General features: G+C 56.0%; 1 protein-coding gene across 4 annotated transcripts; it reads right to left on the bottom strand.

The window, feature by feature from the left end:
• Window positions 1–200: 200 nt before the first annotated feature.
• On the bottom strand, window positions 201–17,657 carry TBKBP1 (TBK1 binding protein 1). Of its 4 annotated transcripts, none has more exons than XM_025440087.3 (10): window positions 17,404–17,657; window positions 15,181–15,440; window positions 14,694–14,816; window positions 14,347–14,451; window positions 13,151–13,331; window positions 12,394–12,569; window positions 12,133–12,194; window positions 3,546–3,664; window positions 2,640–3,361; window positions 201–1,799 (listed from the first exon to the last, which is right to left on the bottom strand). In XM_025440087.3, the coding sequence occupies exons 2-10, from the start codon at window positions 15,403–15,405 to the stop codon at window positions 1,671–1,673; spliced, it is 1,842 nt and encodes a 613-aa protein (XP_025295872.1). In that variant the 5' UTR covers window positions 15,406–15,440; window positions 17,404–17,657; the 3' UTR covers window positions 201–1,670. The 4 variants fall into 4 exon arrangements, with proteins under 4 accessions (XP_025295872.1, XP_025295873.1, XP_025295870.1 ...); XM_025440088.3 differs by lacking the exon at window positions 17,404–17,657 and adding an exon at window positions 15,850–16,710; XM_025440085.3 differs by lacking the exon at window positions 17,404–17,657 and having other exon boundaries at window positions 15,181–15,836.
• Window positions 17,658–24,840: the final 7,183 nt, after the last annotated feature.

Genomic DNA, 24,840 nt, shown 5'->3' with positions numbered 1-24,840 from the left:
TTGTGGCCACTTGCATACCCATGTCTCCACAATCACCCTAAAATATGGATGGATGGCCCATGCATCTCCTCCTTGTTCAGTGCCCACTTTGCTATGGTTGTGGTTCCTTGAGAGTTTGCAAAACCTCCTGCTACCAAGGGTTTTCTCTCCCCACCCCCACCCCCACCCCCCACCTCAGCCATGGAGGGCACAGACCAAGAGCAGATGGAACAGGTAAGTTTTATTTGGATTTCAACTTGTTCAGAGAGCTCAGGGGCCCCCACCTCCCTCTCCAGGCCCCTTCCCCTTCCCCCACCCTAGGGGGACACTCAAGGTACAATGCCATGTGTCTCTGGAGTCCCTTGGCCCCTTCCTGCCTGACACACCTCTTCACTCCCCTGCGCTGAGGAGGAAGGGAGGGGTGTGAGGAGGTGGGGGAGGGGGGCCTGGAAGTGTTGGATCAGAATGGGACATGCACTGACAGTAGCGCCCACTGCCACCGGCCCCGGGGCTGAGACCTGGGAGACGCTCGCAGTGGTGGTAGTGGTGGGGGGGAGGTTGGATTCATCGTGGGGCAGCAGGCTCTTGCCGCAGGAAGCTCCCCACCTCAGCCCTGGGGACCCCCTGGCCTCCTGCTTACCCATCCTTCTGAGGGTACAACTCTGAGGTAGATTTCACAGAGGGAATGTGGGTCACTGGGGGATGGAAAAGGGGTTAGCTCTTTTGAAGTTGATCTCCAACAGCACCCTGGGCCCATCCGCAGGTTCCGGCCTGGGAGGCAGGGCTGATGACACCCACCCAAATAACAGAGGCCGAGTCACACACGGGCTCCAGGGCACCCGTGGTGTCACCTGTGATATCAGGGACCCGACTAGGGTAAGGGTGAAGGGGGGCATCTGTCTTAACAATCTGTGTCCTGGTGCTAGTGGGATGTGGGGACCTGGGAGGCTGGCACAGATACTGCCCTGGCCTGGGGGTCACGGTGCAGGGTGTCCCCCGTGCCCCCTGCCCTCAGGGCAGCCTCTGCAGGCTGAATCCTCCCAGTCCTGCAGGGTCCTCCCTCTCCACTCCTACCCTCCCTATTCCCCAGAGGAGCAGAGCATGAGGAGAACAGGACAAGCCTGCAGGCAATGGCCAGAAACAAGATGCCTCCTTCCCCCAAGGGGGCCCTGTGCCAAGAGCCCCAAGCTGGCCGTAGGATGGAGGAACCGGTATCAGTGTACAAGGCAGGCTCCGGGCCCCCATAGGGAGGCACTCCCTGGACAGAGCACAGCCTGAGGAAGATGGACATCTGGGGAGAGGCTGGGGGAGCGCCCAGAGTCCTCTGACACCCTCCCCCTCCCCTGGGCCCAAGCACTAGACATCTTCTTGGATCCAACCCTGTCTTGAGAACGGAAAGGCAGAGGGAGAGGCTGGGTGGGGTAGGCCCCTCCCCATCCCAGCCCAGATCCCTACCTCCCCAGCAGAAGCCAGGGAGCTGGGGAGAGCCTCGGCTGGCCTTCCAGGAAGAGCCAGGGCTGAGTGGTGCCTAGACCAGGGAAGACGGCACACACATGGACTCAGTAGCTAGTGGAGGTATCTGGGGGTCGCAAGGGGCAGGGGCCCCCCACGAGATTCATGCAGCATTCAAAGTGAGTGTTTGGGGGTGATGAGAGAAGATGGAGAAACAGCCAGTGGGTGGGCGAGGCACCCTAGATCTTGCTGTTCTCCAGGTGGGAGTCAATGTGTTTGATGAGGGCATCATCTGGGTACCCGACGGGGAAACCTAGCTGGCAGAGGGGGCAGCTGCGGATATCAGAGCCCACTGTCTCCATCAGCAGCTGTGGAGAGAAAGGGGAGTCACTTATGGTCCCCAATCCTCCCTCGTGGTCCCCACAGCCCAGCCTGCCCTTTCCTGAGACCCAGGGAAGGCAGGGCTGTCACATGCAGAAAAGGTCTGCTTACCCTTTGTTGGGCACCATCCCTCCTCCACCCCCCTCCCTGCCACCTTCCACCAGTTCAGCATCCATTCCCCCAACCCAGGGCACAGGACCCCAGGAGGTGTGTATGCTCAGCCTGCCAGGGCATCTGCAATAATGAGGGAAGCCAAGACCCAGACATGCCCCCAGAATGACTAAGACACGGCTCCCAGATAACTCAAAGCAATGGATAATCCCAAACAATGTATAACCCAAAAATAATTTTCTATCTGGCTTTAGAATATATTTTGGTCCTTCCAGGTGGCAAGGGTTGGCTCTGACATTCAGGAAGCTCATTATTTCAGTGAAACGATAGAGCCCTGAGACAGACTGTCTTCTAGGACAGCCGGGAAAGAGAAGCGGCTCTGAGGCCAGATGGAGGGAACTGGATGAGCAGGCCTGTCCTCGCGTGGGCCCAAGACCTGTGGCAGTCATCACGTCCTCCATCCCTAGTGTAACAGCAGAAGGCTTTCGGCTCACTGTCTCGCTCTCAGGAACCCTCTAATGGATTTAGGGCATATAATCACTGCCCTCATTTGGCAGATAAGTAAACCGAGGATCAGAGAGGGTCAGTAACTTGTGCGCGGTCTCGCAGCTTCTAAGGGTGAGGCCCGGAATGGAACCCAGGCCCACCCACGCGAGCACGGGGGCAGAGGCAAGTGCGGCCCAGGGGAGGGAGCCCCTCGCGGGCGCCCCACTCACGTTGATGGACGGCCAGGACTGCGCGTGCTCGGCGTGGGCGTAGGCGGCGGCCGGCGCCTCGGGGATGGGGAAGCCCGCGCAGAAGGAGGCGCAGCGGATGGTGCCCGCCTCGGGGCTGGGCGGGCTGGCGGGCACGGCCCACTCCTCCTCCTCCGACGGCTGCTTCTCGAAGCGCAGCCGGATGCCCTCGAAGGCGCGCCGCGGGCTGAGCGGCCGGCCGGGCCCGTAGAGCTCGCCGTAGGCCCGCGGCTTGGGCAGCGTGGCGGCCTCGGCCTGCAGCCAGGGCGGGGGGGCGCCCGCGTAGGCCGCGCCCTCCGCCAGCTCCGAGTAGCTGCGCCGGCCCTGGAAGCCCGCCTTCACGTGGTGGCTGGGCGGCTTGGCGTAGGCGCGCTCGGCCGGCGTCCGGTCGCCCGGCGGCGGGGGCGGCGGGGGCCGCGGCTGCGGGGCCGGGCAGGCGGGGGGCCCCGGGGAGCGGCGCTGCGGGCTGGGGGGCTGGCAGGGCGGCGGCACCGGCGAGCGGCGCTGCGGGACGGGCGACGGGCAGGAGGGCGAGGCGGGCGAGCGGCGCTGCTGGGGCGAGGGGCACGGGGGCCCGGGGGAGCGGCGCTGGGGGGCGGGGGACTGGCACGGGGGGCAGGGGGGCGCGGCGCGCGCGGGCGGGGAGGGCGAGGGGCACTGGGGGGCCGGGGAGTGGCGCTGCGACAGCGGCGAGTGCCTCTGGCCTGGAAGAGAAGCGGGACGGGCGGGCGGGGGGGGGGGGGGGGGGGGGGGGGCGGACGGTGGCGGGGAGAGGGCGTCAGAGGCGGGGAGCCGCGGGCCGCCAGCGCCCCGCTGCCCCCCCCTCGGACCCAGCTCCGGGCCTCCCCTGCCCCGCCCCACCTCAGCCCCACCTCGGCGCCATCTCACCGCCACTCCGGGCCTGCTCCTGCAGCAGAGTCCTCAAGATCCTCCCCTGCAGGGAACTCAGCTCCCGAAGCCGGCCCAGCTCCTCAGTCAGCTCCGTGTAAGCCAGCGCCAAATTCACCCTAAAAGACATCCCCAGGCAAGGCTTGACTCCAGCCTGCCCGACCCTGAGGTCAGAGGGCAGGGAGTTGAGGAAGGGAAGGGAGGTGGCTTTACTGTCGCCGCTGTGGAGGGAGAACTGGCTGTGCCCCAACCTCTGGCTCTCCTGGGGCCCTCCTACCCCAAGGGAGAAATCCTCTTGGGCTTTACGGTCTACCTCAAACACTGCCTCTTCCAGGGAGCCTCCCTCTCTTCCCAGTGAACCTTACCTTAGGCTAGGGCTGTGGCTCCCAGACCACAGGCTGGGGAGCTCAGTGATTCCAAGGGGTCCCTGAATGCGTGTGTTCACCAAGCACTGCCTGTAGCCTGAGCACATCTGATACAGGTGTATGTGAATGTGAGCACATCTGATACAGGTGAATGTGAAAACATGTGAATGTTTTTCTAATCTATGCAGAAGCTGTGGTGACAAACAGATTCACCAAAAAACGGCACTGTATTTAGAGTAGCTTTTAGTTAACTGTGAATTTTCTCAAAGAGCGAATACTAAAAGTGTGAGTACAAACTGTGTGTTGGGGGCAGGGGTCCGTGAGGAGTCCTCACCATTGAAAGGCCGGGGACCCCAGTGTTGTACCGCCTAAGAAGACCCCCTTTCGTAAGTAAAGACATGGCCTTCTGGCTCAGCAGAGGAGCCAAGTGATAAGCTTAAACCCAAGTCCACCAAGTTCTCAGTCCACCGCCTCGCATCCACGTCAGAGCTGCCCCTAAGAGTGGTGCACCTCCCGGGATCTCCAGGGAGTCCTTTACACGGAGGTCTTTGTGAGCAGCGGCTACATACCACACACCTCCAGAGGGTGCCACGCACAATAAGCACTTATCAGAAATTGCCCTGTTCTGGAACTGCATTGGCAGTTCTTCAAAAGGGAGCATTATATTCCCAGTACCTTGCCCAGGCCTGGCACCCAGAAGATGGTTGGGAAGTAAAGAATGAGTTAAGCCTCCCTATCTGTTTGCCTTTCTTCTTCCATTTCTTCCTCCCACTGCCTCCTGGGCACCCACCTGCGTGGAGCTGGAACAGGCTCTGAACTTAGCAAAGACTTCACCCACTTCCTTTTCTCTTCCTTTCTCTTTGGGTCACTCTGACCCAGGACTACAGAAGGTTCTCTCTCTCAGCACTGACCTTCCCCTCTCCCAGCCTGGGCTGTGCACCACCAGGGAGCCCTTCCTGACCTCACATGCCTCTCTGTGGTCGCCTTGGGTCACTGCTTTCATCTCTGTTTGGGGCTTGGACACACAGCCTGCGAGGCGGGGGCTTGGTTTCCTTGAATCTCCCCGCTCCCTCACCAAGTCCAGAAGGGACTCCTGAACTTTGTGGAAGGTAGGGCTGGAGGGAAGTGGCAGGGAGAGGCTCAGCCACTCTAGCGGATCTCCTCCCAGGGGATGCCCTCTTGCTCCAGGAGCTGTAGGGAGCTGGGCATGAATGGTGCTGGGGGAGGTATCTCCAAACCCTGAGGAGCCTGTCCCTATTCTGATGTAATGGTCATGGGAGAGAGGATGCGTGTGCAAGGGAGGGAGTGAAGGCTGGAGTGAGGCCAGTTGAGTGTGAGGAACAGGGTGTGTGTGTGTGTGTGTGTGTGTGTGTGACCCTGGAGGAGAGAAGGGGAAGTCTTGAGGTTAGGGCTTCAGAGGGCAGGAAAAGCTGAGGTGCAGAGGGTAGATAATGACTGAGCTCCTTCACTCTGCGCTCTCTGCTCACTGGCTGGTTCTCTCTTGCTAGTCCCCGGGGCAAGCTGGGTGATGTGGGAGGCAAAAGCCCCTCCCACAACAAAACTATTTTTAACCCATTTGGGCCAAAGCCAAATTATTGCAAAGAGGCTGGGATTCTGGGGGACAAGCCCACTTCCTAGGGAGAGGGCTCACTACCCATGTGGGGATGCACAGGGATGGAAGGGAGCAGAGAGGAGGAAGTCCTTTGGGGAACCCTGGCCGAGGTGCTGGAGGCTCAATCCCATCACGTCTCAGCCCTCATGTGATGTGTCCTGTGTTCCCTGAGATTAATCTCATGGGTCTTTGGGAAGAAATGGCATCTCCCCCATCAGACCAGAAGGTCCAGCCTGTGTGTCCCACGTTAAACTGGGGACTCCCCAAAGACAGGCTCCCCTCTGCAGACTGGGCAAGGAGCTCTGTCTCCCCATCAGACTGGGGGCTTTAGAGCACCATGCTGACCCCTCGTTGGTGGGAGAGGAGGAGGCTCTGAGCAGGGCACTGATGGGAGCATCTCCCCTCTGACTAGCAGCCGCTAGTTTCTCTCCCCATCCGCCTATACTGCTGTATCTCAGTGACAGATACAGGTCGTTGCCTTCACACCCTGCTTTGGAGATCTCACCTGCCACACTCAGTTCCCGAGCTCCTATCTCTCCACTTGCCTTCCTCCCCTTGTCAGCAGCTACCCCAGTTCCTACTGCCCTGCTCCTGACACCCTCCTCACAGAAAAACAGACAGGCCAGCAGGAAGTAGAGGGAAGAAGCCCAGAGCCCAGAATGCCCAGCCCCTCCCCAAGCTCTGCCCAGGTACTGGGAGAGGGGGCTGGTGAGGGCAGGTGAGGATCTTCCTCCTGGAGCACCGGGCAGCCTCATGGGCAGCCTCACAAAGATGTCTAAGACTCCCCTGAGCAAGGTGGTGGGGCCTGACCTCCTGACATCCCCTGGCCCTTAGGAGCTTCAGGACCGCCCCTATCTTCAAGCATCTCTTCCCACCTCAAGATGCACAGGCCCAGGCTGCTAAATTCGCTAACGACCTGAATGACTCACATTAGAAAACACTGCCAATTCAGTGGAAAAAAATCTCAACTTCACAACACAACCAAGGCTTGCGCACATGCACCTGAATACACATTCCATTTCCTGGCTTCCCGGCCCACACCTGAATGCTAGTTCCCACCATCACGACTGTTTGGGAAGCATGGGTCAGGTGAATGGCAGCCAATGGCTGCTCTGGAGCACCTTTTTATCGCTTAAAGTATGGGGGAAAGTTCTATCTACATCTCTCAGAACCTGGGAGGGACCTAGGGAGAAAAGAATGATAGATGATCTTTATGAGTGCTTGACACGGGCCTGGCATCATTCTAAACAACATTCCTGAATCTTGCCAACAACCCCAAAGTGTTGCCACTCCTCTCTCATGTTACAGATGACAAAAGTAAGGCTTACAGAGTCATCAAGCTGAGGAGCAGTGAAGGTACTGAAACAGAGCTCTGGCCCCCAGGCCACTGACCGCTTAGCAATGTACTGCCTTCCAAGAGGATCAGGAAGGGGTGGGGGACAGGAAGGTGGCAGAAGGGAAAGATGAGGAGGCAGCGGCTGGGGAGTTCCACAATAGCCTGAGCATCACCACCCCTGCCCCCGGAGAGAAGAGGAAGGTGATAGATGTTATGGGAAGATCAAGGCTATTAAGAAGCTGGCTCAAGGTCACAGAGCCGTGGTGGCACAAAACAGGGATTCAAACCTGCTCTTGGCACCTCAGCCTGCTGAGCTGGCACCTCAGAGGAGCCAGAGTGCAAATGACAGAGCTGGCAGGAAGGAGGACTCCCTCCACTGCAGATCTTTCCATCCTTCATTGATTTATCCTTTCATTCATTCTTTCCACGAATAATTCAGGGATCTCAAAATTTCATCTAGAAATAATGATCTTAACGGTGATTGATAAAGCAATTGAGATGAGGACAGTCAGGAACATCCTCCTCTGCTGAGAGGCTCTTTCTACCCCAAACCAACTGTGAGGCACATGGATTTGGTGGTGCCTTTCAGGGAAGTTCACTGAGTGCCCGTGCTGGGTGGGCCACCATGAGGGCCAGTGCGGGGCCATGGGATTGGAACTAGGGATGGACACAAAGCCACAAGCAAGGCTGGGGTCAGGCTCAGATGAGGGCTGGGGCTGACAGTTCCATTTTCCATCAAATCAGGACTGTGGACACAGCTGGGGTCAGGACGAGGGGCAGGGTTAAAGGCAGGGCTGGGATCAGTGTCGGGGTAGGACTGGGGTCAAGATCAGACCAGAGCTGGTCCTGGGGTTAGAATAAGCAGCTGACTCAGGCTCGGGAGGCCAACAGACATCCAGCATTCCCAGCCCTTCCAGCTTTGCCCAGAGCTGCCCCCCACCCCTGCCAGCTGCTCCCAGCCAGCTCAGCCTCGTGGGGGACTTTAGGGACCAAACTTTCCACCACCCACGGGCACACCCAGCATCAGTCTTCCCGCCCGACCCTCGGGGAGGGAACCACAGGCACCCGGCCGTGGAGCGGACTTGAGGTTGCGGGCCACGGGGAGGAGGAAGTCGCTCTGCAACAACCCAGTGCTCTACCACTTCCTTTTAGGCGCCTTGAGCCCCTCCACTCTCCTCAACCAGCTATGACTCGAGGTCCACAGAGCCCCTGGCTCTTCGTGGCAGCCTTGCCACCTTCCCAGCACAGCTCGATGTTCGCTGTGTCTGGAAAGCCTCCCCAGCTACCACTCAGCCCAGCAGCTCGCACTGGGCTGGGAACCAGAGGGTGGGTGTCGGGAGGGGTGGGGCACATGCATCCCAATTTGCCCAGGACTCAGGACCATCCTGGCTCACACCACTTGCCCCAGCGTAATTACTAAGGTTTTGAAATGTTTACATGTTGAAAATTTCACTTTCAGAACTGATCAGGTTTGGTCAAAAAAAATCATCTGATCATCCCTCGTCCGAGAGCCTCCTACCTGAGGAAGAACCTGAACCAGAAAGATACCACAGAGGTACAATCGGCCCATCTGCTCAGGACCCACTTTGTATTTTCACACTTAACTTCCTTGAACCTCAGTTTGCCCAGCAGTAGAAGGGGACAATGCCCCCGCCACATTCTCTGGGAGAGGATGAGTTTGTAGGTAAACTGCCTCACCTAAGGTCCTGCATGGACATGGACATGGACGAAGAATCAGGAGTGCCCAGGACACAGGTGGATGAAGACAGACATTCATTTTGATCCTTTTTTGGAGATACCAACCAGCTCAATGACTCTGGCTTAAGAATGAAGGGAGTGTACACCACTTCCCATCCAGTAGACTGTGGGGAAGAGCTGCTCTCTGCCTTCCTGGCAAGGAAAAAGTCAGAGGCAGATTCAAAGCCCACCAATCCCTCAGACCACAATGAGAGCTGCTCCCCACCCTTGGGGAGTCCCAGGGCTGCAAGTGCTCAGGGGTTAATTCCTGTGAGCACCCTTGCCCTGGCTGAAGGAGATTTGAAAGAAAGGAAGTAGGGAGGGTGAGAAGCGTGAAGGGGGAGGCCCTGGGCCTGCTGGTTCTGGGGCATGAAACTAAGTTCAGGGTACATGGGGACGGGGGTCTCCGACTTCCGTCCTGACCCACCCCACACTGCCCTTGACCTCTGTGCAGTTTCCATCCTCTCTCTCCGAGTTCACACTTCTCCCCCACCACTAACCGCAGCCCACGCAGAGGCTTGTGGGCGGAGAGAGGGCTGGGGGGGGGGTGGCGGAAAAGAGCCAGGGCTGCAGCACTGAGCCCCCCACATCGGGGGGGAAAGCAAGCCCTATGGTTCTCTCCCTCATCGCTCACAGTGAGCCCCCATCTTCTCTCTGGGAGTCCCCCTCCGTCACTGGGCCCTCACTGTCTTCACGGGCCTGCCTACTTGAGCCCCCAGCCCCCTCAACGAACCCCAACTCCACAATTTCCCCTCCGCCCTCAGCACTAGCCACGCCCTCAGAAGGGCCACACCAGGACCTATGACTCTGAGCTGGGCTCAGAGGGGAGGCAGCTGTGGGTTCTGCGCACCCACCTTGACTGAGACCCCCCTCCTCCTACGGTCTTTACCTCTGTGCATCCTAAGGAGTAGGCTGGTCTTCACTCTCACCCTCCCTCGTCATTGCCTTTGGTCCCTGACTGACCTCCAACAGCTCTTCTTCTGGGACACTCTGTCCCTTGGGCACCAGCTACTAGGTGCTGGGCTGACCAAATAGCAGGGCAATCGTGACCGGAGGTCAGACCCGGAGGGTGGCAGAGTGGCTTGGTCTGGTCTGGACAGCCACTTTCAGAGGTACACTAATGACCAGAGCTGGCGGACTGGGGACTGGGATGGGAAGGACTGGGAATCTTTGGGGCCCAGACTGCCTCACAAGCCTGTCCCTTCAGCATGGGTAGGACCACTGCAGGGAGAGTAGAGGGAATTAATCGCAGTGGCAGTATAAGGGAGGATATTTTAACAGGACTCCCAGAGTAAAACTGGCTGCCCTAGAGGTATCCAAACTGAGACAGGTAAGCAGGAACACACAAGGCTCCCACAGATGGGCAGCCTGGATCCAGGGATTTCCCTCGCCCCCCTGTGCGTAACCTAGCCCTGCAGTCCTTTCCTAGGAAAGTCCACAGGGACAGCTCCCACTAGCCTGGACGGTCTGGACGAAGTGGAAGGAAGAGGAGGGGCTGCTGGGGGAAAGTGAGCTGAGAGCAGGTGACTGAGGCTTCAGGTGGGAGGACAGGGGAGGGAGCACTCGGGAAGCAATTACCAAAAGGAGCTGAGTTTATAAGAAAATAAAACTGCCGGGGGAGTGAGGACTTCCTCTGAGAATTAACTCTTGCCAAGCTGGGGCTGTCCAGAAATGCTCTGCTTGCAAAAAAGTGTGAAGCTTGGCAGGCAGAGCCTGGCTGGCTCTGGGGTGAGAGGTCCAGAAGGCACCGATGCAGAGTCCCAATCGTCGGGATGGAGGGGAGGAGCCAGAGGTCACCTCTGGTAAGAGTGGCTCCGGCCAGCCCCTGGGCAAAGCCAAAGTGCAGCTTCCTCAAGCCAAAGGGATGGGGTGGGAAGGGAAGGGAAGGGAAGGGAAGGGAAGGGAAGGGAAGGGAAGGGAAGGGAAGGGAAGGGAAGGGAAGGGAAGGGAAGGGAAGGGAAGGGAAGGGAAGGGGCTGTGCTGGCCACAGGGGCAGGCAGCATGGATGCTCTGATCTCTACCAGCACCTTATGGGAGGAGTTCTTTCTCTCGCTCACTTACAGCCCTGACCCCTTGGAATCCACCATTCCTTCTTTGGCCTCCCACCCTTATCACCTTCCTCTCACATCTCTCAGTAATGACTGACCTCTGAATCTACAAGGGAAACCTGGGGTCACAGAGCTGAAGTCGGTAAAGCAAAGCCACTCAGCATCCCTGGGAGGATTCAGAGCCTGGCTGTTCAGATTCCAGCCCTGCCAAAAAAGTCCTCTCTCTGGATTCCACCAGCTAGAGGAGCCTTCACTGCTGGTCTGCTAAGAGGGGGTTGGACTCACTGAGCCATAAAAGGCTCTGTGCTATAACTTTTGAGGCAAACTAGGCTTCTAGAATGTGTGTGTGTGTGTGTGTGTGTTCTGAGTTTGGGCACATGGGCTAGGATGGGCTCTGAGCCTCAGCCACAAGCTAGGGTGCACCACTGCACAGGCACCCCAACACCGCCTAGCAGCCTAGCTGAGGGATCCCACCTACCAGTCCCACAAATTAGGTTCTCACACCCCACTACTATCACAGCTCCACCCAGGCCCTTACCCCAGGGTGCAGAGAGAAGTGAGGGGTACCCCCAGGTGGCCAGAAGCTGGGAGGAAGGTGAGAAGGAAGCCTGCTGGAAGGAGGACCCCTGGGGTCCTATAGCTGGGGATACTGTGGGTTGGAGACTTCATTCCCATCCCTCTCTGGGCCCTGGCCCTCCCCTCCAATGAAAGTATGGAGCCTGTGCCACAGGACTGGTTTCAGGGGAGAAGGCTTAGGCGGAAGAAGGTTTGTGCTCTACTTCTCAGAAAGCGGGAGAGGATGAGTTCAGGGTGCGGATGTGAAAAGCATCAGGCTCACTGCTATCAGGCTGCCATCGCCCTCTCCCTTGCTGCCCAGTGCTGCCCTAGAGGCCCCCACCATTCGACTCCCCACTGACGGAGCTCCATCCCTACTCCCTGCTGCCCTTCCCTCCCAGCTGGATTTCCAAGGGACACCCCAGCAGAACAGGCTCTCATTCCCCTCCCTGCAGCTACAGAACACAGTAAGCCCCTCTTCTCAGCCTCAGCTCTCTCCTGAAACAGGAAACAAGGCACCACAGATCCTGAAAGAGACCACTTTCTTCCTCCTCACCAGGGAGGGAACAGTTAACCCAACGAACTGGCCTTGTTACTGGGAGAGAAAATGGGGCCCCAGAGAGGCCTAAAAACTCACCAGGGGACACAGAACACAGCAGTAAAGCTGCTGAAAAAATCTCTCAGCCCCTGATACCTCACGGAGACATAAGTTTGGGTGCCAGAAGAAAGCAAAGGCAACATCCCAGAACTTCACCTCCTTCCTGTAAAGGATGCAAAGCCACACAAGCCAGCCAAACCCCACTGCCCTGATGCTAGAAAACAGGGCCTCTGACCAACACAGAACAGGAGAAGTGAACCAAAAGGGGGACCTGGGAAATGCCACCCCCAGGGCACAGAGATTATTAAGAGAGAGAGGATTTCAGATGGGACTTACTGATCATCCCCGACTCTTTTCACCCATGCCATGTCCCGCTCTGACTGATTGGAGGCGAGATCCTAGGAAGGAAGACTGAGGTCAGATGCCAGATGCCAACGTAACCTTGCCCAGCCCTCCCCCACACACACACACACCGCCGTTTACCATTCCCAGGGCCAGTCTATACCCAGTGAGGAAGTCCTGGGCCTCTAAAGGCTATTTGCAGGCCTCTATGGAGCTCTGGGCAGGGTCCTGGGTGCCAGTGCCCCTGCCCTTTACCTGGGCCCGGCTCTCTTGCAACTGCTTCAGCTCCCCCTGCAGCCGCTCGCACTCAGCCTGGAGCTGTTCCTCCCGAAGTTGAGCCCCCCGGGCCTCGCCCTGGGCAGCCTCCAGGGCCTCTTCCAGCCGCCGTCGCTCCAGCTCACTCACACTGGCTGTGGGGCCTGGCCAGCCTGCTACCAGGAGGGAGGATAAAGTCAGGCTAGGTCTGGCTGCTGGGACCCTCCACTGACTCCCAGAGCAGAAGAGATTGAAACAGGTGAGCGTGGCAGCATGAGAGATCCAAAGGGGCCAGCCAGAGGCCAGGTACCCCAAGATGCCTCTGCTGAGGGCCATAAAGAAGGAGGGCCTGAGCTGCTACTTCTAATCTTCCTGGAGGCCAGGGACAAAATAATACTGTGGCCTCGAATAGGGCTTCCCTGGCCACATTCAAATCTCCAAGCATCCTCTGGCCTCTGCTAATCAACACCTAGGACAGGATGGGGATTCTGAGTACAGGTGCCCTCTGCTGACACACACGAGAACTGCATGGGGGTAGCCAGGGAAAGCTGGTGGTAAGGGAGGGGGTGTTGATGGGAGACACTGCGTAAGGGAACAGGTGGGAAAGAGGGATACGGTAATTACGGGAGAAATTTAAGACATTATAGTGGGGTGTCAACTATCAATCCCAGAAGGGAGAGGTGTCCAGTGATGCTGAAACAGGGGGGTAGGCTTGGGGACTCTAGGGCAGGAACATCGGGGGTCGTAGAGATCTCACCGTGACTCAAGCCAGATCCTCCTCTCAGTGCCAAGTAGTGCAGGTCCAGATCAGCACATGGTGGGCCAGGGGTGGGCGGGGGGCTGGGGCTGGGGAAGGCGGCGTCCCGGAGACTTTGCTGCTGTCGTAGCTGCTGTTCAAGGCCACAGATCTGCCGCAGGTGGGTCTCCACCAGGGCCCGCTGCGGGGAGAGACAAAGGGGTGGGGTCTGTGTGGGACCAGGGAACCCCTGAGGGCTTCACAAACCCAGGATTCCCCCACTTCTGGGAAGCCATCCCTCCTAAACTGAGCTGAGGCCCCAAGTCACACATCCCCACTGCACTGCACTCGAAGTGGCCACGAGTGTGAGGTCTTGTCTCCCAACAACTGCAATGCAGATGTTTCTGGCTGTTGCCCCTTTGCAAGGTTAGAGTTAATGCCTCTTCCCTGTCATGAACACACGGGACACTCAGAAGACCACAGGATCCCTCGGTCCAAACAGAGCCACCCCCTCAGAAGCGTAAGGACTTCTATTTCCAGATGTGACAACCATTCTGGACTTTGCCTGTCTCATCTATAACATGGGGATAACCACACTTACCTCGTAATTTTGTTATAAGCATTAAAATGAGTAAATGCATCTAAAGTGATCACATCAGTGCTTGGCACACACTAAAGGCCATGTTGAATGTTTATGATTCTTAAGGCAGAGCATTTTTACACAGATGCCCCGGAACAACCCAGCAATGCTGTTACCATGTACCCTTTTCAGAGGAGGGACAGAGGCTAAGCGACTGGATCCAGGTCACAGGCAGGAGTTGGCAGAGACCGTGTGCTCTGACTCTGACGCCTGCCCACCTGCTCACACACGTGGCCATCCCCCTACTCAGAATCGCACACGTGCGGAGACCCATCCCAGCAGTCACAGAGACCCGATGACCTCTGCCCTCACTCACACAGCCTTCCAGGCACAGTGCCCCAGGCACAGAGTCGGCCCAGCACGAGACCCAAACATACACGGAGGCCCAGTCTGCTAGGCTGCATGGCCAGGGTGTGCTGGGAGTCACTCGCAATTTGTGTGACACGCTCAGCCCCACTCACCAGGGGGATGGGCACTCAGAGACACACAGGAACCCACAGACACACACACGTAGGGCTGCACACCGTCACACGACAAAGGTCACACCCTCAAGCACCCCCAGCTCCCTGGGCCTCACCATCTCCCCCAGCTCGGTCTCCAGGTCGCTCTTCTCCACGCAAAGTTTTTCATAAGCCTGGATCATCTCCCCAAGCTGTTCCTCCTGTTCCTTATTCTTCTGCAACTGGATGGGGCCCGGAAGGAGGGGAGGGCATGCCACGGTCAGGCCATCCTTGATGTGGGAGCCCAAGAGCTCCCCGAGCCTCCCGCCCACATGGCCAGCACCCAATGGAGGGGTGGGAGACGCCCAGCCCATTCTAGGGGAGACTGCGGCCACCTCTGATCAAGGAGACAGGGGCTGGGGTGTGGGGGAGGTGTTAGAAACACCGTGAAGCAAGGAGCTCAGGGAGCCCAGCCTGGGCTTACCTCATGCTGGAACTGGTTGAGCCGTTGCTGCAGGCTGACCTTCTCCATCTCCAGCAGGGAGCCATCCTTGATTTCATACAGGGAGAAGCCGTGCTCCTCTCCAAAGTCGTTGATCAGTGGGTACTGTGGGCAGGCAGGCCCTCAGGAGAGCTGGCACCCAGCTCCCTGGCTGGGCTTCAGCCTAGGGCGGGCCCCCACCCCACAACCTGCCTTGAAGTCCTGGTCCCTCCGTCCCCTGCTCACTCGGGATCCACACAGCCTGGAGACATCTCCCACCAACCACATCTTGAGATCCAAGGTCCCACCCCTTCGGCCATCAGGATGCCTTCCTGACCCTTCCCATCCCTCATGGGACACCCTCAAGTTCCTGAGTGTGGATCCTGGACTCTCTTTGGGATTCCTGGCCCTTGGCGGCCCCCATCCCAACACACACACAGCTAGCCGCCCCCCCCCCCCCCCGGCTCCCCCATCTTCTCCAAGTTCTGACCTTGATCTCGTAGACTTTGAGACGGCGTCGGAGGGTGGCATTCTCCCTTTCCAGGCCTCCCAGCCGCTCCTTGATGTCCCCATAGGCTGTGATGAGGGCAAAGTGGGAGGCGGAGCACATGTCCCCCCCCAGCGAGGGGTCTCCTGGGGCATCCAGCCACACCTCACTGGGCCCCAGTGCCTCCTGGGTCAGGATGCTGATGTCATCTTCAAACATGGACTCCATGGCAAGGGCCCGTGCCTCGGCCCCCACTGGGCCTCCTGGGAGAGCAGGAGCAACGGTGGAGAGGGCAGCCTGGAGATTGTCCCTGATACCCCTGCGACCTGGGCCGAGGAACGCTGTGGCCGGGAATGCTGTGGCCCGCCGAGAGAGGCAGCTGGGGAGCTCCCATCCCATCTCCTCCCCAAACCACTAAGCCCTGTCTTTTCTGCTGCCTTTAGGGGAAGGTGCTACAACCAGCCAAAGACTTGGGGGTTAGAGGAAGGCCAAGAGGGCCAAGTAAGCCAGGCTGCCAGCAGCAGGGAAGAGTTCCTCCCAGAACTCAGGGAGACCTGTGGACAGGAAACGACTGCCTTCCTGTCAGGACCCTGCCAGGGACTGCCCTGATGTACTCCTCAGCCCCCCTTCACCCCCCCAGGCCTCAATTCCCCAAGCCCCTCCCCCAAGTACCTCCAGGCCAAGTTCATTCCCGGCCTCTGGCGCACCCCCCCCTCCTCCCTAAGCCCCAGTGCTTCTGGGAGAGTCAACCCCACCACAGCCAGGGCCGGCCTCTGTGGGGACCCCACCCAACTTCCCAGCTTCTTCCTGCAGGATCCCAGAGTTCAGGAAAAGGAAGTGCCTCCCCCACTCACAGCAGAGCTGTGGCAACCCTCCAGGCCTTCCTCGCCTCTGACCTGGGACCCACAGGAAGTCCTCCCAGAGCAACACCCAGGGAACCTCCCAGAGCAACCTCCCAGGGAACAACACCGTGGGGAGGAGAGGGGAGCCCTGCGAAGGGGCTGCCCAAGAATTCCCTAGCCCGCCAATGTGTTCCAACGTAGGGGAATGGGGAGCCCTGAGAGGGGGCAGGAATGACTCAGGGCTCGGAGAGAGTAGGCGAGGGGGTGCGTGTGTACTTCTCCCGGCCCTGTTTATGAATGTGTGTCTGTGGTTGGCATGTGTGGGGGGGAGTGTGTGTGTCTGTGAATGAGTGTAGGTGTGTCACAGTCAATGAGTGCCTTCGCAGGGCTGCGGCTGGGGGTCGGGAGTGGAGTTGGGAAGTGGCCCGGAGGCCGTGTGTGTGTTTGTGTGTGCACGCGTGCGTGAGCGTGTGTGAAGGGTGGGCACGTTCGGGGCCGTGTGTCACGTGAGGCACTATGGGAATGTCCGAGGTGTGTGTGTGCGCGCGCGCCGGAGCGTGTGTGCGCGTAGCAAAGGGGGCTCGGCTCGGCGTGGGGTGCGAGTTGAGGCAGTGGGGTCCGCGACCTCCCACGGCCCGGCGGCAGGAGCCTGGAGTGAGGAGGGCTCAGGCCTGCGCCCCCACCCCCACCCCCACCCCCCACTAAGTACCAGGCAAACGCGTGTGACCGGGTCTGAGTAAGGAGTGTGTGCGCGTGTTTGTAGGGCCGGCCCCACCTTTAACCCCTTGCTCCCCGGGCAAATCCCCTCCCCCAACTCCGCCCGCCGGCGCTCACCACACCCCCTAGCCCCCCAGCCCGCCTCCTCGGGCCCAGCCCCACCGGCGAGGGCTCCGTGCCCGGGGCCGCCCCACAGGCGCTGCCCTCCTCCGCATTGCCCCCGGCCCGGGGCGCCGGCGGGGAGCCGCGGAGGGCGGCTGGGGAGGGAGTGCCCGCTCGGCCCCGGGCCCCTCCTGCGGCCCCTTTAAGGGCCGCCCTTTAAACCCCTTCAGCTCGGCCGACAGAAATTGTCGCCCCTCCCCTCTCGGGGGCCGAGACCACGCAGCCCCCTCCCCCACTGCCGGCCGAGCCCCGGCCCCCAGGCGGCCGTCCCCGGGCCGGGGAAGGGGGCTCCCGCGGCGGTGCGGCCTGAGGAGCGGCGGCGGAGGGGGAGAGGGAGGGCGGCGGGGGGGACGCGGGCGGCGGGCGCCGGACCCTTCCCCTCCCGGGCCCGCCGGGGCCAACTCGCGGCCGAGCGCCCGCCCCCTTCCTGCGGCCCACCCTGCGACCCCGGGGCCGGCCGGGGCGACGCTGCCCTCCCCCCGCCCCAGCCCCGCCGGGGACTCACAGCTGCTGCCGGTTCCTGCTTGTAATCGCCGCTTACCCCCTCCGCCTGCTCCCTCCCCAGACGGGCACCGGTGCCCCCACCCCCCTGGCACCGCGCTCCGCTCTCGCCCTGTCGCCGCCGCCGGGTCTCTCCCCACCCCCCACCCCTCCCCCCAGCCCCCCTCCCTCCCGCCCGCCCCGCTCCTCCTCCTCCTCCGCCGCCGCCGCTGCCTCCTCCTCCTCCCCGGCTGCTCCGGGTTTCTCCAGCTGGGAAGGCGCCCGGGACCCCGCGGCCGCCGCCACCACCACGTGGCGAGGGGCGGCCGGCCCCCGCGGTGCGGCGCGGCCTGGCAGCGCGCCCGGCGCCCCCCTCCCGGCTCCCCGCCGCGCCCGGCCCGCGCGCTCCGCGCCCCCTCCCCGACGCCTCCCTAACGCAGTGTGGCGTGGCGTGGCGTGTGTCGGGGGCGCCTGCGGACGCGCAAGGGCTCGGGGATTCGTGGCGGCTTGCGTGGGGGCTGCATGGTTCGGGGCAAAGGGAAGCGATTTATTTGGGTTTGGGTTTGGGTTTTGGGCTTTGCCCTCTTGAGAAGGAAAATACTAGACTGACTCGTCGTGGCTCTTGGGGGCGGTAGCCTTGCTCTGATAATAGATACACTGAGCATAGGGTCTAATCGGAGCGATTAGAGTTAAATTTGTTAACTTCTTCGGAAGTGAGAGTGAACTAAGGAGGTCAAAGGTTCCTTAAGGAAGGGAAACCGCTTTCCTCTCCCTAACACAATCCCCGCACCCCCAGGCCAGTGAAATGAAGAAATGGCACATTTCGCCCTTCCATAAAGATTATGGGAGCACCTGCCAAACTGCTGGGCAGGAGACACAAGTTTTTTTTTTGTTGTTGTTGTTGTTTTGCCACTTTCCCACTGTGTGACCTTGGGCAAGTTACTTAACCTCTCTGAGCAAAGTTGGAGATAATTCCCAACCCAGGCAACCATGGGAGGAAGAATGGAGAATCAGAACTAAAGGTGCTCTGTGAATCCTCAGGAGGTGTTAATGAGTCATTTCGATTATTCCTTGATGGATTAAAAAACGTGGGCAGAAGCATGGTCAGCCTGGCTGCAGGTAGTGAATGATCAGGAGAAACTCCGAGGGACTCTGGCTGACTCCTGACAGGCCAACCCTGGAAGCAGGGTGTGTAGGCTTTTGGTAAGCTCAGTGTTTAGCTGTGAAGCCTCTCATCTGGAGGGAAGGTTCAGGCTGCTGGGAACCAGAGCGTACTCTTCTGGGCCCTGGAGGGAGGAGGGATGAATGTGGGAGGGGGAGAAGAGGAAAGAAAAGGCTTCTTCCTCCTGAGCTTTTGAGAAGCAGCAACAACAGCAGCTCTGTAGGGAGAAGATTGGATTTAGGGGTGAGCTTGTCCTCCTGGGAAAGCCAGCAGGGGCTGTGGACTCTACTAGGAGGGGGATTCTCAACTGGCTTCCTTCCTCCTCCTCCTACTGGGTTCCTTTTATAGTCTAGAACAGGAAGGCAGGTCAGCTACTTGCTCTCTGAGGCACAAGCTCTCAGAGCCATGTGGGACAATCCACCTTGTCCTCTGTATAGGAAGGCTACTGGGCTAGGTGTCCATCACCCCACTAATCCCGAGGGGTTGGCAGGTGTTACCTTCCTTAATGCTGCACAAGGTTCTCTTCTGAGGCAGAGGACCAGGCAAAAGATGAGAGGCTAGGCTAGAAGTTATGGGGCTGGCCATCCACTGCACCTGTGAATCTGGCAAGCCCTCCCTCACTGGAAAGGGTAATGGTTCCAGGTACCCATCTGAACACTCACTCTACAAAATAAGTTGTCCACCGTTGCTGCTCCTGGGCTGCTCGGGGTACAGGCCTAGGTCCCAGCTACATGGTTTATCCTGAGTTCTAGGTGGTTGGTGGCAAAAGCCCAACAGAGATTAGACCTGGTTTAGGTGATCCTAAAATGCCACTGCTCCCCTATCTGGACCTGATCTCATTGCATTCTTCGTGTTAAGGTTCTGTTGTGCCAGACAGTTCTGAGAGCAGGGTCTGTATCCTATCCATCTTCATATCTCCAATGCCTTGAGAGTACCTGCTCACTACACATTTTTTCTGGAAAGACTTAAAAAAAATATATATATATAAAGTTTTGGTGCTCATTTTTAAAAAGATTTTATTTTTAAGTAATCTTTACACCCAACAGAGGGCTTGAACTCATGACCCTGAGATCAATAGTCACAGGCTCTACCGACTGAGCCAGACAGGCACCCCAAGAGTTTGGTTTTTTGGTTTGTCTCTTTCTCTCCCTTTTGTTTTTTGTTTTTCTTTGTTCATTTTTTTGAAGGTTTTTAAAAAAATTTTTTTCTTTATTTATGATAGTCACAGAGAGAGAGAGAGAGAGAGGCAGAGACACAGGCAGAGGGAGAAGCAGGCTCCATGCACCGGGATCCCGACAGTGGGATTCGATCCTGGGTCTCCAGGATCGCGCTCTGGGCCAAAGGCAGGCGCCAAACCACTGCGACACCCAGGGATCCCTTTTTTGAAGGTTTTATTTATTTATTTGAGAGAGAGAGAGAGAGAGAAGGAGCAGGGGGAGGGACAGAGGGAGAGGAAGAAGCAACTCCCCACTGAGCGGAGAGCCTAAGGTGGGGCTCAGTGTGGTGCTTGATCCTGAGACTCTAGGATCATGACTTGAGCCAAAGGAAGACAATTAACTGACTGAACCACCTGGGCACCCCTCATTTGTTTTGTTTCTTAAATTCCAGTACGAGTGAAATCACACAGTATTTGTGTTTCTCCAGTATTCTGGTTTATTTTGCTTAGCATTATACTCTTTAGATCTATCCGTGTTGCAAATGGCAAAATTTCATTCTTTTTAATGGCTGAGTAATATTTCTCTGTGTGTGTGTATCCATTCGTCTATCGATGGATGCTTGGGCTGATAAACTAAATGTTTAAGGGTAAGAAGTGCTCTTGGTTGAATGAATAAATGAATGAAGAGTATGACATAACTTTGAATTAGTTAGCTCACCTCTCCAGGCCTGTTTCTTTATTGAGAAAGCTGGGGATTGGTTTGAATTCCTTCTAAGCACCAATGATATTATCAGGGCTAATCATAATATTAGAGACAGGGAAAGGTAAAAACCTTTGATGAAGAGGGGAAGTGAGGTGGGATGAAAGTAGAGGGTGTGGTAGACAGCTGGTCAGGCCCAAATGGTAAAATATTTCTTTTTCTTTTTTTTTAAATATTTTATTTATTTATTTATTTATTTATTTATTTATTTATTTATTTATTTATTTATGATAGTCACACAGAGAGAGAGAGAGAGGCAGAGACATAGGCAGAGGGAGAAGCAGGCTCCATGCACCGGGAGCCCGACGTAGGATTCGATCCCGGGTCTCCAGGATCGCGCCCTGGGCCAAAGGCAGGCGCTAAACCGCTGCGCCACCCAGGGATCCCTAATATTTTATTTTCATGTATTTTTTAATTTTTATTTATTTATGATAGTCACATACTGAGAGAGAGAGGCAGAGACACAGGGAGAGGGAGAAGCAGGCTCCATGCACCGGGAGCCCGACGTGGGATTCGATCCCGGGTCTCCAGGATCGCGCCCTGGGCCAAAGGCAGGCGCTAAACCGCTGGCCACCCAGCGATCCCCAAATATTTCTTTTTCTTTTCTTTTTATTTTTTTTTTCCAAATGGTAAAATATTTCTAAATGGCATTCAGAGGCCCAGGAGGAGAGCCCGCAGAAGCAGGGCCGATTGCCCTTGCGTGTTTCCTCCTTGGAAACTGTCAGGGAGAGCCTGTCTCACATTCCCGGGACTTTTGCTCTGGAGGAAAACTCTGTCATTCCTGTCCTAACCTTGCCTGAAAAGACTAGGAGGAGGTGGCATGAGCAGCCAGCAAAGAGACTGAATCAAAATATAACCCAGAGGGGCATCCTGGGTGGCTCAGCGGTAGTGCCACCTTCAGATCAGGGCGTGATCCCGGGGATACCACTCCTACGTCGGGCTCCCTGCATGGAGCCTGCTTCTCCCTCTGCCTGTGTCTCTGCCTCTCTCTCTCTCTCCGTCTCTCATGAATAAATAAATACAAAATCTTTAAAACAAAACAAAATAAAACCCAGATGACTCCAATAGAAGCAGGCGGGCAGGAAAATTGATTAGACACATGTGACAATGCAGACTCCGGGTGCCATCTCAGCCGTCCGGTGCTAAGCCTTAGAAAATTAGAGTTCTCTGCAGAGCCATCCTGGGACTCCACCTGCAGCTACTGGTCTTCCATTAAATCAGAGGTTTGGGCAATGATGGAAAGACTCATTCCTTCACCAAATTCCCAAATTCCTGTGGAGGTAGTACACATCCTCTAATCAAATTAGCAAGGCTTGGGTGGAAATAGTTTTTGTTTGGTATTTTTAAAATAACTATTTGTACTTCATATTGTCCATGACTATTTATTTCTGCTGTTTCCCAGATTGCTTTTTTTGGATTATTATTATTATTTATTTTTTTAGAGATTTTATTTATTTATTTATGAGAGGCACAGAGTGAGAGAAGCAGAGACACAGGCAGAGAGGGAGAAGCAGGCTCCATGCAGGGAGCCCGATGAGGGACTCGATCCCGGGACTTCAGGATCACAACCTGAGCCAAAGCCAGACGGATTTTCAGGATTTTTAAAAATGATTATAGTGAACTTCTGAATACTTCTGAATTCAGAACTTCTGAATATTTGTTATTAGTCATTAGACTGTGCATTCCATCAGAAGATTTGATTTACTTCATTCATTGCTCTATCCCCAGTGTCATGAACAGTGCCTCACGTACTTAATAATAGTTGTTGATAATAGTAGTTAGTAACAGTGCCTGGCACATACTTAGTAATAGTAGTTAATTAGTGCATTTTCGTGAGGCACTGTGCTAAGAACTTCATCTGGGGTATCTTTCATTGGGATCTCTATCTTTGAACCCGAGATCAGGAAAGTTGAAGAATTTGCCCAAGGTCATACTCAAAAAATTATACAATAGGACAGTGCTCATTGCTATGGAGAGCTTTTTTTTTTGGAGAGCTTATTCACACAGAGTCATTTCTTAATTCTCTTTCCCTCAGGATGGTGACAGGCTGCCCCCTGCATCCAGAGCACAGGCGGTCCAGTGCCAAAGCTGAGATGTACTTTCCCTTCAGACGAGGTACATTTCACATGGAGGAGAGCTCAGCTCAGGAACTTATGGCCTAGGAGCACCTGGGAGAGGGAACAGCTCAGGCTATGCTGCCCAGGACCAGCTCACAGCACCGGGGTAATTCAGATGTGGAGCTTACTCAGCAGCCCTGTGGCCTTTCTGGCTACCAGGCACCACCAACGCCCCTCCCCCAGCCCTGGTTCCCAAAAAGCTTCTAGCTCAGTGGGAAGACAGAGAAGTATGAGGAGATGGTTCAAACTCCAAGTGGGAGGAACGTTGCCGTTAGGGAAAAATGCCACCCCCAACACCTAAATTGCGAGTTTGACCACTCTTGAAAGGTTTACCGTGGATCTCTTAAGGCAGAATGGCTTTGTTGTTGAATTCCAAGAACGCTTCATCCAGGGCTATCCCTGCTTGCAGTTTAAGCTCGCTGGGAGCAGAGGCTCATCGCTCATCCTCTAACCCACATCCCACGTGGTTTGTGACAGACAAGTGACAAGCACAGCCTGTGGAGTCAGCACTGCTTGCTAGCCCGCATGACTTTCAGCAAGGGTCTCAGCCCCTCTGTGGTGGTTTCTTCACCTGTAAAATGGGACTAAAATGGTACTTTTGTTACAGTGTTGATGAGGATTACTTTTACTCCTCTGTGTAAGATGTTTATTACAAGCCTGGATTGGGTAAGTGCATGAAATAGACACCATGTGAGGACTAACTCTTGACTAATCCTGTTCCTATTCTTCCAATTAACCTAAGGCTAAGAGGCTAGCCTGAAATCATCCAGCAAATGAGGAACCGAGGAAGAGCTAGGAGCTCAGATCTCCTGGAAGCCTGCCATTCCAAGGTTTCTGGATGCTCTGCCTTTCAAAGGCTAAGTGATGCTGTGATCCCAGAACTGTACTGACAAGTATTTATTGGAGGTCTCCTATAAGGCAGGCACTGCTCTAGACTGGGCATACAGTGGTAGGACAGCCAAGGTCACTGCATGGGGGGTTACGTTATAGTTGGGAAAACTGGCAATAAGTAACAATTTAAAATACACTCTTAGGTAGTGCTGTGAAGGAATTGGATGGTGCATCATGTATATGGACAGCAGACACTTGTTTTGTGTCCCTAAAATGCTGACAGCATGTGTCTAGGGCAAGTATGAGAAAACCTTGGGTTTTGGTATCTGACAGATGTGGCTTTGAATTCAGACTCCATGTGACCTTGGTCTGACAAATCAGTGCCTCCTTTGTCATCAGAAGAGGAACAGGGATTGGTAAAGTTGCTTGAGAATTGATACATACAACATTTTCTGTGCTTAGTGTTTTTCACTTCTGGCAAATTGGGCTGGAAACCCTGGAGCTGGAAACCATCGATGGGGCCAGGTGGAACTGTAACTTCACTTAGTACTATGTGTTCTTTGAGTGTTTGTTGGGGAGGGGCAACATGGGACGTGGGAATGGGGAGTTACCGGGAGAACTATTGAAAAGTACAAAAAAAGTTCCAGGGAGCAGCAGCCCCTCCCTGCATTAATGAACTGATAGCACTTTTTCTCAGTGCACCTTCAGTGGAGAAATGTTCTTGGCCCACTGCCATAGCTCAGGATTTAATGCAGTCTTAGAATTACAAGTTACCCTTTATAACCCAGTAATCTCCAAAACTGGGCATAGAAATAATATATTAGAACTCCTATTTATATTTACTTTTTCATAGAATTGTTTTTTAATATCTATTTTTGTGTTTTATGTTTCACAATATAGGAGTACAGTAGTACAGGTATATAATTTATAAATACATGGGGGTATGCATGATCAAAAATTTCTGATGGGGGGTGCAATCAGAAAAGTCAAAGGCCACGTAGAGGGCTAAGGGAAGAAAATTATGGTCAGCCCTCATTTTACTTGCCCAACATAAATTAACAAAGTGCATTATTTCCAGAAAGTAGCCTGCAGGTGCCACTATGCAACAAAATGAAGGAACGGGACCTAGTTTCTTATATCCCAAGTTAGTGTTCTTTCCATTACAAATTTCTGGGGGGAAAAGTGGAAGTAGAAATTAAATACACACTGCAAGTTATGTAAAAAGCCAATATTGGATGAGCCATTAAGCAAACCAGATTAGCCTGAAAAAATATGCACAAGACAGAGGACGATCTCCAGCGGCTTCAGAAGCACTCTGAACAGAAGCCTCCTCCACACAGCTTGCTCACTACCGCACCGAAGGCAAGTCGTTCATTCATTTCCCGTCACACCGCGAGTCCATTTTTAAGACAGACGTGTCCTTCCTTTCCCCAGCT

This window comes from Canis lupus, chromosome 9 (assembly GCF_003254725.2).
Source record: "Canis lupus dingo isolate Sandy chromosome 9, ASM325472v2, whole genome shotgun sequence".
NCBI lineage: Eukaryota > Metazoa > Chordata > Mammalia > Carnivora > Canidae > Canis > Canis lupus.
Note: the sequence above shows the minus strand (reverse complement) of the source record. Positions and strands in the feature narration are given on the sequence as shown.